Source organism: Amyelois transitella, chromosome Z (assembly GCF_032362555.1).
Source record: "Amyelois transitella isolate CPQ chromosome Z, ilAmyTran1.1, whole genome shotgun sequence".
NCBI lineage: Eukaryota > Metazoa > Arthropoda > Insecta > Lepidoptera > Pyralidae > Amyelois > Amyelois transitella.
The window spans coordinates 4,834,650-4,851,208 of NC_083535.1; the positions used below are offsets into that span (position 1 = coordinate 4,834,650).

Genomic DNA, 16,559 nt, shown 5'->3' on the forward strand with positions numbered 1-16,559 from the left:
GTCTGTTTTCATAAACCTTTATAGATTCGAAATAAATTGATTTACTTTTCCTAGAAACTTACACGTGTTTATATAAGATTTTTGATATAAAATTTTCTACTACTATTATATCGAAGGAGCTCCATTTTAGTTGGCAGGAAATGATTTCTTAGAAGCGCCTTTAGCTTTTAAAATGAGACTTAGGAATATTATTATAAAATTGCAATAATAAATTTCTCGCTTGCTATAACGAGTGCCTAGAAATCGTATAATTGTTATATTTGAACGTATTCAGCGGATTTCTACTTTTGATGTTAAGATTTTGTATTCTTATGAAAATAAATGAAAGTAACAAAGTTTCCTTTTTCCTGTTCTCGAAAGAATTTCACTATACAAGTCGTAGAAGTTGAAAGTAGTTTTTACTCAGAATTGTCTTCCAATAACTTGCAGTACATAGACGGTCAAATATTATGTCTTAAGAATAGGATGTCTTAAGGATAGGCCACTAAGGGAATGGCTTGAGATACTTGTTGTAGGCGATGGGCTAGCAAACTGTCACTATTTGAATTCCATTAGCTGATCGTCTTTCAGTCTTTTCAAGACTGTTGGCTATGTCTAGTCTACCCCGCAAGGGATATAAACGTAATCATATGTATGTGTGTATGTTTATGTAAATGACCCGTTATAGATTTCATTATAAACAATAGCCTTAAACAAGGTCTGATTTCTTACGTGGAATAGTGATCACATTTCTTAATATCGTGCGTCGAGGCATCTATTGTCTTACATTACGTGTCTAATCTCTTTTCAGAGAATGAGAGATTTAAATTTGTCATATGAACCCACCCATGATAAGAAAGCAGAGATCGACATGCTTAATGACCCATTTTTCATCAGTTTCATTATATTAACATCATTTTTGGATATATCTTGGACTCTTAAGCGGATTGAAGTATCGTTTTTTTTTTATTTCTCTCTGTATTTGGAAAGTTAGATCAGCATATTAAATTTTAATGCAACTACCCTGGTACTCTTGCATAATGCGATCTAATTTCTTTTGCATAATGTTCTTATGTGCAAAAAAGGGAATTCATTCATCCAGCCATCTTTGCTGCCTTTCCGGATGCCGAATTTGGGAGTCAAAAGATTTTATTTTACTTATTAATTTCTAACCGCTAATATATGTATTTTTAATAATGAGGTAATATTTTGCCAAACTGCTTAGCAGTTTCTTATCGGATAAAGTACTAATTTTGCTTTTGGAATTTCCGTAACTGCATTCATTTTGTCAGTTACATAACTAACATATTATTATAAGTTGCGCCATAGCTGCAGACTACGCACTTTAACACATTACATTTTTATATGCTGTAGAAGTTTATTCTAGAAAATAAGTGAGTATCCATGTACTTTCTCTTCCGATAAATCAATTAAGATGTGCCTTTTTTTTCTTACTGCGCACTGTACCTTGCCTAACTTATAAAAATATAAGTATAACTTGATAAGTAAAAACGTGTACGAGTTATTATTGTATATTTAAAACAAGTTAGATTTCTTTGAAATTGAAATTTTCAAATTCATTAATTAATATTAATAATCTACTAAGTAATTCACAAGTTTTCACTAAAGTCTGATACTTCCTTTTGTCAGAATAACTTTTTTGTTTATTGGTAAAAACTTAAGTCGATCATTCGTTATAAAGTTTTTAAATACTATTTTAAGTTTTTAATACACTCTGCACTCTTCAGATTTTTTCTCTCCGAGGATAAGTACTTACCACTCAGAAGAGACAAGGATCCTTTTTTACGAAACTATATTAATTGCGATATTACCAAAACAAAAACTAATATATACATATATATCGACTTATACTAATACGAATCGACTCATTTATGAAGAGCCATTATTTTATATTCCGTCACCGTTTGCGACAGACGTGACAATTTACCTAAAACGATCCGCGAAAACTTTCTATACAGTGAAAATACATTAGTACCTCGTCAGATATGCTATTGTTAATCAGAATTATACTTCAAATTATTTTTATTGTTTTACGCAATCACAAGTTTATTAAAATATGCAGAATATTGTTAATGCTGTCATTAACACTGGATATACACATAGAAGTTAACGTAAACAATACGAGTATGATACGAATACGATAAGAAAGTGTATTACTTTTAAGCGTATACTTCAAATGAAAAAGGTAAAGGTGGATTTAAATAAATATTAATGAATAAAAATATACGTGACAAATTACACAGATTGTAGTTACAAGTAAGTTCGAAACTTGTATTACGAGATAATAACTTAACGATACTATATTTTATAATAGTTAAAGAAGGCGTTTTTCTGAATCCATGATTGACTGAACCCTTTATTCGAGTTTGACAAGTACTAAGAGAAAGAATTCATCTATAGTTGACGCTAAGAATGGCATTTATGCGTCTCGTGTTCTTGCCCATAATGCAAATTAAGACAGATTTATATTCATGGAATAAGGTCGTTAGAACATATTAAGGAAACTAGATCTCTTACCAGTTTTGCATTAGTTTTTGTAAAGAACTCAGTATCTGTCAAATGTAGGTTGACACATTAAATTGGCCAGAGTAACAAGTCTAAAAAATATATTGCTTGTAGCATCGATGGAGTCTCAATGGAAAGGTTTTCGACGTATAAATTCTGTCTAAGAATATATTAGGACGTGAAAAGTCTCTTGGTTTTTATGATATGCAGTGCAGGGACGCACTTAGAAAAGTTTTCCCCAAATTCTTACGTAAACAGAAATATATTTTGATTCACGCGGATTATTTTTGAGTTTTGTCTCAAACTCAATTTTGTCTCAAATCAACAAATTTTGCCAATAAACCGTAACTATTTAAATATTCCGTTTGCAACAGTAAATCAGTGGACATGAAATAAACTCGTTTGACTTTGGCACAGAGGCCGTGTAAAACGGAAAACAGCTGAGGTAAATATTAATATATTTAATACCAGATGATGCCACCGACTTCATTCGCCGAAAAAGTTAACTGAAAAAGCTGAATCTCAACACATCTTTGAAAAACCGTATTCAAATCTGTGCAAAAATGTGCAAAAAAAATCTTTTGAAGCAATGCTTGAAATAAATTTAAATTTGACCATACTACTGATTTTGGCGCTCTTAGTTTTCTATACTTAAACCAACTGTGTAAACAGTGAATCAAAGAGAGATTAAATTCGTTGAGTAGTTTAACTTTTAGTGAGTTATAACGTACCAGACAGACAGAGACTGTTTTATGCCACGTTTTGATTGACAATTCGTTTTTTTTTTACTTTAGCGCACTACTTCATGCATGAAAATCCCACCGTTCATTCCGATTTAGTTCTTCCGAAAGAGTTAGTTCTACTTTTAAAAATGAAAAGTATTAAAAGAATTAATGACCTATATGGCAGTAATAGTACTATATATTTGTACGAGAAAAAAATTATAAAGAGATAAAATATTTCATTCTCTGATGGATAGATTGCTTAGATAGAATCTTTGATGAAAAGCCTTGCTAGCTATTTATATATGTATTAACTTATATCATCCTTGTTAAAACAAAATAAATAGAATTCAGTTACAAAATGCAACATTTTCTTCCAACATCGCATAATAACTAATTTTTAGATCTAGGTTTCCGCATGCATTTTGCATAATAAAACTTAAGTCGGGTTTCACTTTCATGGATTTAAATATTCACGTGATTCTAATCTAGAAAAGTTTAAAACGTAAGGTTTAGAAGTCTGGGGTCAATGAAAGTTTAATTTACTTAACAAATAATGTATATGATAGCGATGAAAATGAATTAAGATGAAAGGAGAAATATTGTTCTTCCTATCGTTTAGAAATTCGTTTAGTGCATAAAGTATATACATGATTATCATTTGTCAATAAAAAATAGTTAAATACATAAGTTTTCATTTATTTTTTATTTTGTTATGTGTGCGGTGTGGTTCCCGGCACCAATACAAAAAAGAATAGGACCACTCCATCTCTTTCCCATGGATGTCATAAAAGGCGACTAAGGGATAGGCTTACAAACTTGGGATTCTTTTTTAGGCGATGGGCTAGCAATCTTTCACTATTTGAATCTCAATTCTAACATTAAGCCAAAAAGCTGAACGTGGCCATTCAGTCTTTTCAAGACTATTGGCTCTGTCTACCCCGCAAGGGATATAGCCGTGACCATATGTATGTATGTATGTATATGTTTTTATTTAATCCTTGTCGTATGCTGGTAGGGCGTTATACACTTTTGTAGACATTTATTTGGACAAGCTTTGGTGATGTCACCTTGTATTACTAGACCTTAAATAAGCTATCAGAAATCTGTCAATAATTTATGTTTATAACATTTTTGTATGGCTTTTTAATGCAAATACAATAGACCCAGAAGAACTGTTAGCACGAGCGGGAGCGCCTAATGCGGGAGCATTGCCTAAGTCAATCTTCAGTCTCAAATCAAGATAGGCCTATTGCGTATGCGCAGAATCGTGATCGTATCGCGATTGTAATTATTTGTGATTATTAAATTACATCGCATTATCGCGATTAGTGTTTCGGTAACTACGTCCTTCTGATTGTTAACTGTGTAATTGTTTTTCTTTTTATTAAGAAACTTGATGTAATCTATGGCTTTTTATGTGGATGAGTTTAAGTAGATGTTCTGGCAGCTGATAATGAATATATTTATTATTATATTTCATAACATCTTAACTGAAATTTTGTGGAATAAATAGAAATAAGACAAATTATTTCCACATGATTTATTTTACAAAAAATATAAATTTATTACAAGACTGTTCAAAGAATTGAACGTAAATACGTTCAACATTTCTTCAGTCTTTATTGAAGTATTAAACACACATAGCATTAGAGACGGCATTTACGACAACATAACAGACAACAATGTTTTTTTTTTCAAAGTAATGGATATTATCAGTCGATTGATAACCACATACAGAGTATATAGAGAACAGTAGGCAATAAAATCTTATAAAACTTTATTAAATTATTTCACAGCATATTTGTATCAAATCCTGTATTTGTTGTCAATAGCTGTGATTGCAATCGGGAATAGGCTTGGATAAAATTTCATAAAAAGAAATCATTGATTCAGTTTAAAGTAAACCTTGTATTACAATACAGTTTATGTAAAATGATTTAAAGTTAAACAGTTAAAAATATTAAAAATAAGTCCTTTAAATATTTTGCAAACTTGTAGTTTGGTTATGGGAAAACATAATTGTAACTTTGACCATTATAAAATAAGAAACCATTGTATTTTATTGAGTTCTGCAAGCCAGAAATATCGTGACCAATTTGTAACAAATTCAAAAGTTACGTATGCAGTGATATTATGCAAATTATTTAACAAAGTATAACAAATTTTTGTTTAACGAGTTCAACTTTCTTCTTGCTGTAAGTTTATCACATTAATTATTACGTTATAAGACAATATAACACCTTTTATTGCCTATCCTTTCTTTTTCATAAGTATGAGATCAGGTACGCAAGAGTAGAAGTACAATATACAAAGTTAGTTTTACTGTACAGTAGATTGTACATTCGATTTCTACTTCTTGAAAAAGCCACATAGATCTGTAGTTGTCTGTAAGTAAGCACCACCAAATAGTCTTACTGGAGTGTTACCCCAATCTAAATATAAAAGAGGATCGTTTTCAAAAAATGAACCATCTAATGAACACAGTTTATAGTTTTGTTGAATAAATTCTATTGCAGGATTTTTCAACTTCACCGGTGACATAAAATGCGTAAGATCTACACTCTCATCCGGTTGAATATATAACACTCTGTCATACAACTCCACGTTTTTGCAAACTTTCGGACTTAAAGACGGAGGTACATTACTATATTCCTTATCAATGTCCGATCTGTATCTGTTAATATCTGGTACGCTAGCATCTCCACCTTCGAAACTACGTTTTTTTTGCACCTCATTCTTACCAATCACGTGTTGCTCATTGAGGGCATTGCCTATTTTTACGTGTTTATTGAAATTGTTCACCTTAAATCGCTCATTCACATCTGATATATCATTCGTACTGCCTTTATCTTTATTTTTATAATCTTCTGAAGAATCATAAATAAATTTTTGTATAGATACGGATTCTGGATTCCGAGATTGGGCAATGCTGAAATCTGCTAGAGAAGATACAGTTTTAGCCAAATTCCGCCCATTTGTGATTGGGCGCTCTGTATTATCATCACGGTTTTTATGTTTATACTTCAATTTGACCGCCGGATGTTTATTATTATTGTTACTATCTGCAAGTTTATGTTCGATATCTCTATGTTCTATATTTTGCTCAGCATCAATTTGCCTAGGCGTGTAATCATTACTATAAGACTTTGTATTATGCCACTTATTGCCACTGGATAAACTACGAGTATACATATCATTTCTAAATATTTTATTAGTTTTTGATTCTGTCTTATCGGAATCCTCTATCAAATACTCTAAGGATTTTAAAAAAGGCAACACTGTCAAATTATTTTTTAATTTAAGCTTTTTACTTAAACTTTTTCTTTTCTTTTCCTCTGAAGAGGGTGATTGTAAGTATTTATTAGTCCGAAAGGGTCGCGGCGTATTTTCTATCTCAATACTTTCTGAACTACTCGATTGCTGTGATGTGTATAAGGCTTGTCTATTAAACCTCTCGTGGTTAAGTTTAGATTCCCCTTTATTAATTACGTTAATATTCTTAGGTTTCAACCTAGAATGTGATTTTAAAATCTTTTCTCTTATGTCGTCTTCTAATATTTGTACATTAAACTGCGGACGCCGCTTACCAAATAGTGCAGGGTAGAACTTGTTTTCACCTAAATTACGCCTTTCGAATTCTGAAGGCGGTCTAAGTTTAGTCAGTTTGTATTCAGATGCATAAGGAAATGCATCAGACATTTTATGCAGGGGTATAGTTGGAAGTGGTTGTATATCTTTTTTGTTGAACCGTAAATTTCTCAAATGATTTAAAACGCTGGCAGCAAACTTAGAGCTCACCCATTGACCGTATACTTTCTTATCATTCTCGAGTGGAGGTGGAGTTTCTATTTCTGATATCTCATTACCCTTTTGCATATTATTTGCATTGTCTAGTTTCATTGCTAATAAGTTTTTAGATTTCTCTTCTTGTTTGTAATTATCTAAGCTTCCCTTAAAATTATTATTTAAATTGCCTGGACTGAGTGGTGGAGGCGTTTCAAATTCAGACAAAATTGGGAGGTCACGAGCCTCTGCTTTGAAATTATCTCTATTCTTTTGTAATCTATTATCTTCGGGATTATTGTGGACCAAGCTCCAAAATGGTATATTATTGGGATCGCTAGTTGATGTTTTTGATCTACCAGGAATCGCAAATTCTAAAATATCTCTTTCATTTGACGTCTCTGTTGATTCATGAGGAGTTCTAAAATAAGACTTGTTTGAGTTTCTTGGGTTATCTTCAAAACTATTATGTATTCTTGTTTCTTTGAGTTCATTTAGAACTATATATTTGTTTGTTTCGCGTCTATTTTCTTTTAGTTTATTTTTTCGGAAGTGTTTTTGTTTAAACATTGGATTCTGTTTCATAGTATAATTCCTTTCAATCGTGGATATAAGAATCATGTTGACACCAAAAAGCTCTCCTTCTATTCCGCTTGGTAAACCTGTTGAGTTTGAACAAAAAAATAGTCTTAAGAAATAAAATATTACTGGTTTCTTATTGTGGGTCTCATTAGTTTGTCAAATTAAGATAAACATTTGAACTAAATAATCATGGAAGACACATGAAATTATGTACCTTATTTTTTTTGGATAGTTAAATGTAGGAATTATGTTTTCACATTTGGAAACCCAGAAAACTTAATGGACTATTACACATTATGTTGCTATTGAATCTCAAACATCTACTCCACAAAGTCAAGTTGAGTCACCATGAATTAACACTGAGATATTTTAAAATCGCGCTAGTAAAAAGAGAGTCTTACCATCATCTGTGGTGCCATATCCGATGCTTACGCTGCCTCCAGGTGGGAGTATGAAACCATTAAGCTGTGGAAAAAAAAACTTTATCTGCAGTTAAATGAAAGAAGTAACTTTTCAAATTATAAAAGATTATTACGTTTTTTTCCTATTCTTAAGTTTCAATATCCTTAATTCATAAATGGAAATTAATATTATTTCTTATTATTTGTCCTATTCCTATAATTGTGTAAATTTCCGTGCAATAAAGATGAAACAATCACACAAACAAACATACTATTAATATTTGTCATCATGTGAAAAGGGCTATGGATTTTACTTGTAATTATCCTTACAGATCTTTACACTTCTAACCATGCATTAATTAATAAAATCTAATTTATTTTGTCATATTATTTTATTATTACGTAAAGCTTGATATCTTGATCGAAGTAGCCCCAGGTGATGGTGATACTTGAAGCTCTCTCTTCGAATATGCATGTAACCTTGCAACGAGATCTAGTTTCGAAACGCCTATGTCTGTCTCTGTCAGGCTATTGGCCGATAATAATCATGGGGTTTGACAAGGTAGGAAATATAGTAAGAGTCTAAGCTTTATTAAATAACAAAAGTTTTTTCAATAAAAACAGACTCTCGCTTTCACAGGATATCAAGTAAAATCTTTTAAGAATTAACGCTCCTTACAACTAACATACAAACCATCGCGCCTGATACCCAGCGCCTTTGTAAAAGGTTTAACAAGCTTTACCGTACGTATAATTCTATTAAGCTTGGTCTGCATGTTCATCTCCTCTGAATAGTTGAATCGTGAACACTGTGACCTCAATGAACAAAGGTATCGCGGTCATTTGTCAAAGTAAATAAACTGATTCTGTGATTTATCTCTCGATAATGTAAAACGGTCCTAATTATTACACTTGTTTTAATAGTCTAAGATCCACATCATAAAACAGATTTATTTATACTAGCTCGGTCCGCTTCTAAACTAAAGTTCCCGATATAAGATAATAACCTAATGCAAAATAAATTTCGTCAAAATTGTTCCAGTGGTTTAGGGCTGAAGGCATAACAGACAGATTAATAAACGTACTGACCTTTTAATAAGATAACAGACGTATTTACAGAAAAAAACACGATTATTTTTTAACCATATCTATATTGTGAGCACTTTTTATAAAACCCATGCTGTGGAAGTGTACAGTGAGCGCAAGTTATACTGCATTATGCATTATGTATCCCCTGGACCGGTTATGCATCCATGGTACGGTGGTACCAAAGTGAATGTATTGAATCTAAATAAATGGGCATATGACTGCCAACCTGGATTTGGTTCTACAATTGTCAGCGTCTGGGAGGTTAGAAATTACTTACCTGACTCTCCCAATCCTAAATCGTGAAAAAATTTCACATAACCTAAGTTCCTTCAATAGGTACACGTCAAACGCCAAGAGGATGACCATGGATTCCATGGATACTTATAAAGGTGCAGTTATCCCACTATGGAACCACTTAATAGGATTAGAAGGATAGACAGAATACGTATGAATGGGTCAATTTAATATTTAAATAAAAATAAAACAATTTAATGGAATCACGACTTTCATTTGGTTACGTGGTTTTATTGCTTAACAAATCCATTTCTTACTTATATTAACAAATATAAACTTAGTTCCCAATCCTACTGTGTGATCTCAGACTAAAAACATTTTATGTGCGTGGGAGTTCATTCAATGGCACCAAATTCATCTGTATGTGAATTGCAAGTGAATGGTATATTTACATGAAAAATTAACGTTAATTATAGTCGTCTTGAAAAGAGTTTAAAAATAATATTTACTATAGCTTCAGGCAATTTCACAAGGGTAAAGCATGTACTATCGAAACTCAGTGATAATAGTGAGAGATCGGACGATTTATTGAGAATAAATTTACGTGGTCAATTCTTTATTATCGTTTACCTAAACATAAATTTATCAAAAATCATCATCATTTCTATCAATAACTGATTTAATTATTGATTTACTGGAAAGAGGTAGTCTCTGCCTACCCCTTCGGGAAAAAGGCGTGATTTTATGTATGTATGTATTAACTGATTTCTTTTATATTTGGGACATCGATACTATGTAAACTGAAAAATCTACTAAGAAAGGATTTTCAGACATTCCTAAGGGAAAGAGTCTGTTTGTCAAAGAAAGGATCTAAATTTTAGCTGACCTTGTACGCACCGAGGGCAATCAACATTTATTTGTTTTGTTTTTTTTTTTTTTAATATATATACAAGGCAAAGTACATACGATATAAGTGAAGCAAATGTTAGTTCTATAAAAAGCTAGTTTCAATACACGAATACAGTGGTCACTCGCTAACGAGCTATCTATCTGCTAGTGACCATAAAATCGGTCCCAAAGCCCGTTGAAATTTCGGGCTAAATTTCGCTAATTTATCCCGAAATTTCAAACGTTTGTGTTTAACCAACGTTTAGCTCCGCTTGAGTTTCACCTTTCCACCATTCCTCGGTTTATTATGTGGGTTAGGTGCAACATAACTCAAAATGTTTTAATAAAAGTTTTACCAAATGAATTCAGTTATCCGACAGATTTCGCATCAATGTTGTTTATTGGTCCTAAAATAATAACTTTTGAATTAATATGGGTTTTGAATCTTATAATCATGATATAAAAACAATATTAAAGCTTAAACTAGAATTTTATTTGATTTCGATATGCCTCTAGAGCAAATCCCAAGGAAGATTTTAGATTGATCTGCTTTCACGCATCACGCAAAGACATGAAATTTTAATTATCTATCTTCTTTAAGCTATATTAAAAGGGAACTGAACTGGTAAAAGAAACTGGCTGATTGACGTATCTGGTTCCCGTAACCTAAGGTGCACACAAAATTCATACTAGAACTTCTTTATCTTGATTTTTGGGTTTACTCTGGCGTAAAATATACGTACCGCCTGCGAAGCGCCGCACGTGACCAGCCTCGCGTCCACGTAAAGTGCCCATGCACCGAAATCTGACTGGTACGACACGCAGACGTGCTTCCACACGTCCCGGATCATTTCGATCGGAGAGGTCGTCGCCAACCAACCATTGATCGCCAACTGCACATTCCGACCCCCTGGATCTATCCACAGGCGTACCATGTTTCTGTTACTATTCACTGTAAAAAATTAGCTATTAATTTCACAGGGATATTGGTAAGCTGGAATATACAATAATAATGATTTTAGAGTTTTTTCAATGAATTTGATAGTGAATACAACATTTTGTATATCAATTGAGAAAGACACAATATTGTAACTCCACAGAGGGAGAAACCTTGAACTGTTCATCAAAATATAACGCACCCTCACCAGACCCTTCTCACAGCTGTCACCGAATCTCGTGCTTGTTAACTACGGATCCAACGTATTAGGGAAAATACTACTGATAAAAGTTCACTTATTATGATAGCTTTAAGACGCAGTAAGTTTTCTATATATTATTATAAGGTTATTCTTCTGAAAAACGGATATCTTAATTTTAAGGTTCCGCAATCGCGCTCTAGTGTCCATGTCCTTTTGTCTATCTCAGCCCGCAAGCCACCTCAAAGAATGTATTTAACTGTGAAATCGCTATAATTGGTTATAGCTAATCACGATAATACAGTGATAAAATAAAAATAAAATACTTTTTGAGACACAAATTAATGATTTCAGACAAAACAAGTTGTCGTTACTAATTAATGCTGCTTGTGTGAGTTTTGCGAAATATGTATATGACATTGAACAGAAATTTTGACGGCCTTCTGAGCCTGCATTCGGTATTTCTATTAAACACTTTCGTGGTGATTGATAACTGTGCGGCATTAGAATTTACTTTTCTAAAAACGACGAAATTCGAAAAAAACCTGGACACTTGGATTCACAATAGAGTATGAATGAATTTTGATAACATAATCAGACGAATATAAAATTACTTTCATTATAACAATATTTTATGTTTGAGTAGTGATTTGTCTCTATATCTATTTAAAGCTCAAAGTAGCGTCAGACATCCTGCCACTTTTTTATAATTCCTGGCATGATAAGTGTATCAAATAAGAAATCATAAGCGTCAGTTGGCTTCTTCATGAAACTATTAGAATGCACCGACATAACCATTAGTTTTTAGTATGATATTATTAGTATGATAAAAATACATTGTCGTTTTTTCAGGACATACCATGATGCAAAAATGGACACCAATCAAAATAAAAATATCTAATGTTAACAACGATGGTCTTACTCAGTAGACATTAAATAATGAGAAGCCAAACTTAATCAACCGACTTTATATTCCTGATATTATTATAAGACTTCCATGCCTTGTGATGATATCAGTTATATAGGATATGTATTATGTTTTCCTGACAGGTTGGTGCATTTGATGAATGAATATTAGTTTTTTTTTTTTGTGAAATGGATTGATATTATGAATCATCGTCATAAGTTCGTAACATTCTACAGTGGTATATTCATAATGTTCTACAGTGGTACTCGTATATTCGTAATGTGTTTTTTAAATATCTATTAGCTCACTACACAAGAACTTAGACCAGCATGATTAGCTCGTAGCTTGCTTACAATTAGTTCAACTTTCTTTTTTAAGCTATGTATTTCATAATCCAAAATTCAAATGTGATGTTGTAACTTAAAAAATACATGTTAAAGGGGGTCAAATAGAATTACAAAACGCAAAACCTTTGCCCAATGTTTTTTGCAAATTTGGTATGACTTGTTGTTCTCTGCCCACGTGTGCTAAGTAATAAATGTACGTATGTATAAGTGCGAGGTTGACGTGAAATACTAAATTGTTAAGAATAGTATTATTTTCAAATTATTCAGATTTATATTGTTTACAGATTCTGGATATGACAGTCTTGCCTTAACACGACTTTCGAAACACGAATTTTTCTATGTCTCGGACCTTTAAGGCTTGAAATAAATTTATACATGGTTATCATAATCATAATTAAACATTGCGACGTCTTAAGACCCTTAAAAATGAGTCAATGATGCCGATTAAAACTTTCAGTACTGTCTTCAAATTTATTTTATGAACTAAAATTAGCATTAGTACTTATTTAAAAAATATCTTACCGATGTACGTGAAAATTGTCTGCTCCCTCTCAATGTTGTACAGGCGGATCCATGTGCAGAATGTAAACTCTATCAAAGGCGGCGTTTCAAGATCATATTGAAGAAACTGTAATGGATAATATAATTTATATATTTATGTCGTACAATCTTGCATTGCTACAGACCTGGCGGCTTTTTCATTAACCGTAAGAGCCTGATCTAGATTCTATACTGATTCTGAATTCCTTTCTTTTGATGTTTTGTTTCAATAAAAACTTCCGTTTTACTGGAATTGGTCCCGAGACCTTGAACTAGAGAAAATTCTCCAAGGCTCTAGTCGTCTTCAATCATGATATAAACTATAACCATAAAACGCTCGCTTGAATACTTAATCTTTAGGCACATCTAAACAGTAGGTATTGTTACAACAAAACGTTATTTCGTAAAATTTGGCCTTAAGTTACTATAACGATGATTAATGACTCTTGTTTGTTATTCTTTGCGCAGTTCGCAAGAAAGCAAGCGTTATTATCACTTGATAAAATAGACCACTCAGATCATAACAGGCTAGTATGATTTTCTGAATTTGAACTTAAATCGCCTTCGACAGAATGTGAACTCTATTCTTGACCTGCTACAGTTGTTAATGAAATTCTTAATTTTCCTCTTTCTACTTTTTTACGATAATTCTGTTTTCATATTTGTGATAAATATGTCGTTTCTAAAACGTTCGACACAGTTGCGACGACTTCCGATCCGTATTCATGCTTACAAAACTTTTATGGAAACAATACGCACACAAATTCGCGACAACATTCCAAAAATGTATTGTATCATGTCATGTCGTGTCGCATGTGTGTTCAGAAGTCTAGGTATCATCTCACCTGTGCATACCCTTTCTGTGTGAGCACAACTTTGTAAACAGGTCTGTTGATTGCATCGGCCGCAGTCACCATCGTCCAAATCGCTGCCACTCTTAACCACAACATTGCAAATTTCTTTGCTGAAATCACCACATTTAAATTTAACATAAAAATGCAAACTTTTTGGGATAAGTCTCATCTTTTACATGCATTTCTATAAAACGACCTATTAGGAAGTCAGTAATAAAAATAGTTTTGTAACGTAAAGATGGATAAAAGAAAAGTACAAAGGAAAATTTGATTAAGACTTTTCGCGGAATGAGTTTTAAAAGAATATTAATTTCTCAAAGTAAAATGTTAATTATGTAACAAAGCCATTTATATTGTACCTATATCCTTCTTCAATTATTAATTTTATAATTTATACCTACTTAAATACAAATATATAATATATAATATTACAGAATTATCAAAATTCTCGATAAGATTTCAATTGTTATATAAATATGTTTGTCTTTATCCTTCCCCTAACTAGCTTGGTACCTAATATCTTTATTTTATTACATTTAAGTGTATTCACTTCAAATTCAATCACAGTACTGAAGAAGTCGTCCTCTCCGCAAACATTGTTATTGCCGTTTGTTTATAAACCACAAAGTCATTTCATTCAATACATTGTTTCGCTGTGAGTGGTCTTAGAATATTATTTTATAGTAATGTGTAAATGTTTACTATTTCCATAACTAAGTTATTATGTAAACAGATTATTGTTTTTATATAAATCATGTTTGGGAAGAATAGCAGAAGGCGGAAGCAAGCTTCGCATGAGAAGGCGCGCTGTGTACATACAAGAATGCGACTACTCCAGCCATTTGAGAAGCCACATGAATGCCACCTAGATCCAAAGATCCACGCGTGCATTTCGTTCATAGGTGAAACCTTGGCCTCTTTCGTGGGTGGGTGCAACCAGGACAAATGACCCTTAAGAGTAATGATAAAATCTAATGCGTTGTTGGGCAAACGGCATGTTTTTAGCCGGTTTGTCAGCAAAGATATCTCTGAACAGTGGTCGCACATTATATTTATCGCCCGTGACAACAACTACTGATGAAGGTTACGCCGATAGAGATCTGTCTGGTCGATTTCTATCGAATTACGACCAAACATCGTGTTAATCATTGTGTGGAATGGAAATGTGAATTTCCAGATTCTTAAAATTAAAATTATATAAACTGATTGCTTATAAATTTTCATGCTATCCTTTTATGACTTACTCGTAATTAACATTTTAACAGTTTTATTAATTGCTTATTTTGTTATGAATAATAGATATATAAATTAAATAATAAAATAATTTTAAAAAAAATTAAGGATAGAATAGAAATTTAAAGAAATTTAATTTTTTATAATTCAACTTTTGAATTTTCTATCCTAAGTGGATAAATCAAAACCTTAATCGAATAATTGTAAGTGCAATTCTTTTCTATCGAATCTTACAGAAAAACACTGTTGACCTAGTATAATATTTGAGATCTAAATCCCCACTTATCGTAGCTTAATCCTAGGTACTAACTTCATGGCCTGAGGTCTATACATATAATATATCTGTAGAAGGGTCAATTCTGTACATTGAAAAAATAAATAGCAGTGGGTGTTACTTGATCGATACAAACAACAACAACAAATATGTGATTAAAAAAATTTTTGTCTGTCTGTATGTTCCGGCATCACGTGAAAACTAACGGTTTGATTTAGATGAAACTTGGTATAATTATACCTTATTATCCTGGGCATAAAATGGGATACTTTTTATCCTGGAAACATACGTAAAAAAATATTTTTTCAGTTTAAGCGATCTTCTCTTACTAAAACATCGAAACATGCTAGGCGAAGCCTAGCCGTATTTGGGTCCAATAGATATTTATAAGATGTCATTGTCAGAGTTACTCAAAATGGAGAAATAAACCATCCACGCGAAGACCGACATCCGCGCGGACGGAGTCGTGGGCGGAAGCTAGTACTGTAATATATTATTGTTTTATCTTGTATTAACACAACCCCATGTGCAAATGTTTACTATTTTTACCTCAATGCTTCTTGGCCGGGGCCATGATGATATGAGATATTTATAAATTTTAATTTATTTATTTATTGTTCTAGGTCAAGGCCCCAGCCTACTACATGGGGACCCAGGCTCCCAGCACTCTGCCTCGTGGGGGCTCTATTCTGCGTGCGTTCTCTCCCGCGGCGCCCCCGGTACCAGCTGATCGCGTCAAGACTCTGCCGGGAGCAGGTAAATCTTATTTATTTATACAAATCTGTTTTAAGTCTTACGGGGTAGTCATAGCCAAAACGATATTCATAGGTCGCCATTAGTCTAGTAAATTTGGCTGACTTGATGGTGGGCGATAGAGAGACGTTGCTAGATTAACACCGAAAAGGAGTCTCAAGTTTAAGTATCATTCCTCTCAATTTACTTTTAAAATAAGTAAGTTATTAAGTATTTTCTTCGGTAACAGAAAAGCATCGAAGCTGAAGTGAAATTCTTTCAATATTCCTATATAGCGAAGTTTGGTCTGCGGCAATTTACGGTTATGA

The 16,559-nt window shown here is 32.6% G+C and overlaps 2 protein-coding genes across 15 annotated transcripts in view; one reads left to right on the top strand and one right to left on the bottom strand.

The window, feature by feature from the left end:
• The window catches only part of LOC106133912 (coiled-coil domain-containing protein AGAP005037), a 144,118-nt gene that overhangs the window by 110,389 nt on the left and 17,170 nt on the right, over positions 1-16,559 (top strand). For all 13 annotated transcript variants that reach the window (XR_001228582.2, XR_001228583.2, XM_060953570.1 and 10 more), the window contains one exon: positions 16,122-16,254. Coding sequence is in view for 11 of the 13 variants with exons in the window: in XM_060953570.1 (XP_060809553.1) it covers positions 16,122-16,254 (133 nt within the window). In the remaining 2 variants the exon portion in view is untranslated. The remainder of the gene's footprint in view (positions 1-16,121; positions 16,255-16,559) is intronic.
• LOC132903943 (uncharacterized) lies at positions 4,775-14,563 on the bottom strand. 2 transcript variants are annotated; one of them, XM_060953580.1, is made up of 6 exons: positions 14,393-14,563; positions 13,983-14,101; positions 13,120-13,225; positions 10,951-11,159; positions 7,997-8,060; positions 4,775-7,675 (listed from the first exon to the last, which is right to left on the bottom strand). In XM_060953580.1, exons 2-6 carry the CDS (start codon positions 14,085-14,087, stop codon positions 5,580-5,582), a joined length of 2,580 nt encoding a protein of 859 aa, XP_060809563.1. In that variant the 5' UTR covers positions 14,088-14,101; positions 14,393-14,563; the 3' UTR covers positions 4,775-5,579. The 2 variants fall into 2 exon arrangements, with proteins under 2 accessions (XP_060809563.1, XP_060809564.1); XM_060953581.1 differs by having other exon boundaries at positions 14,351-14,563.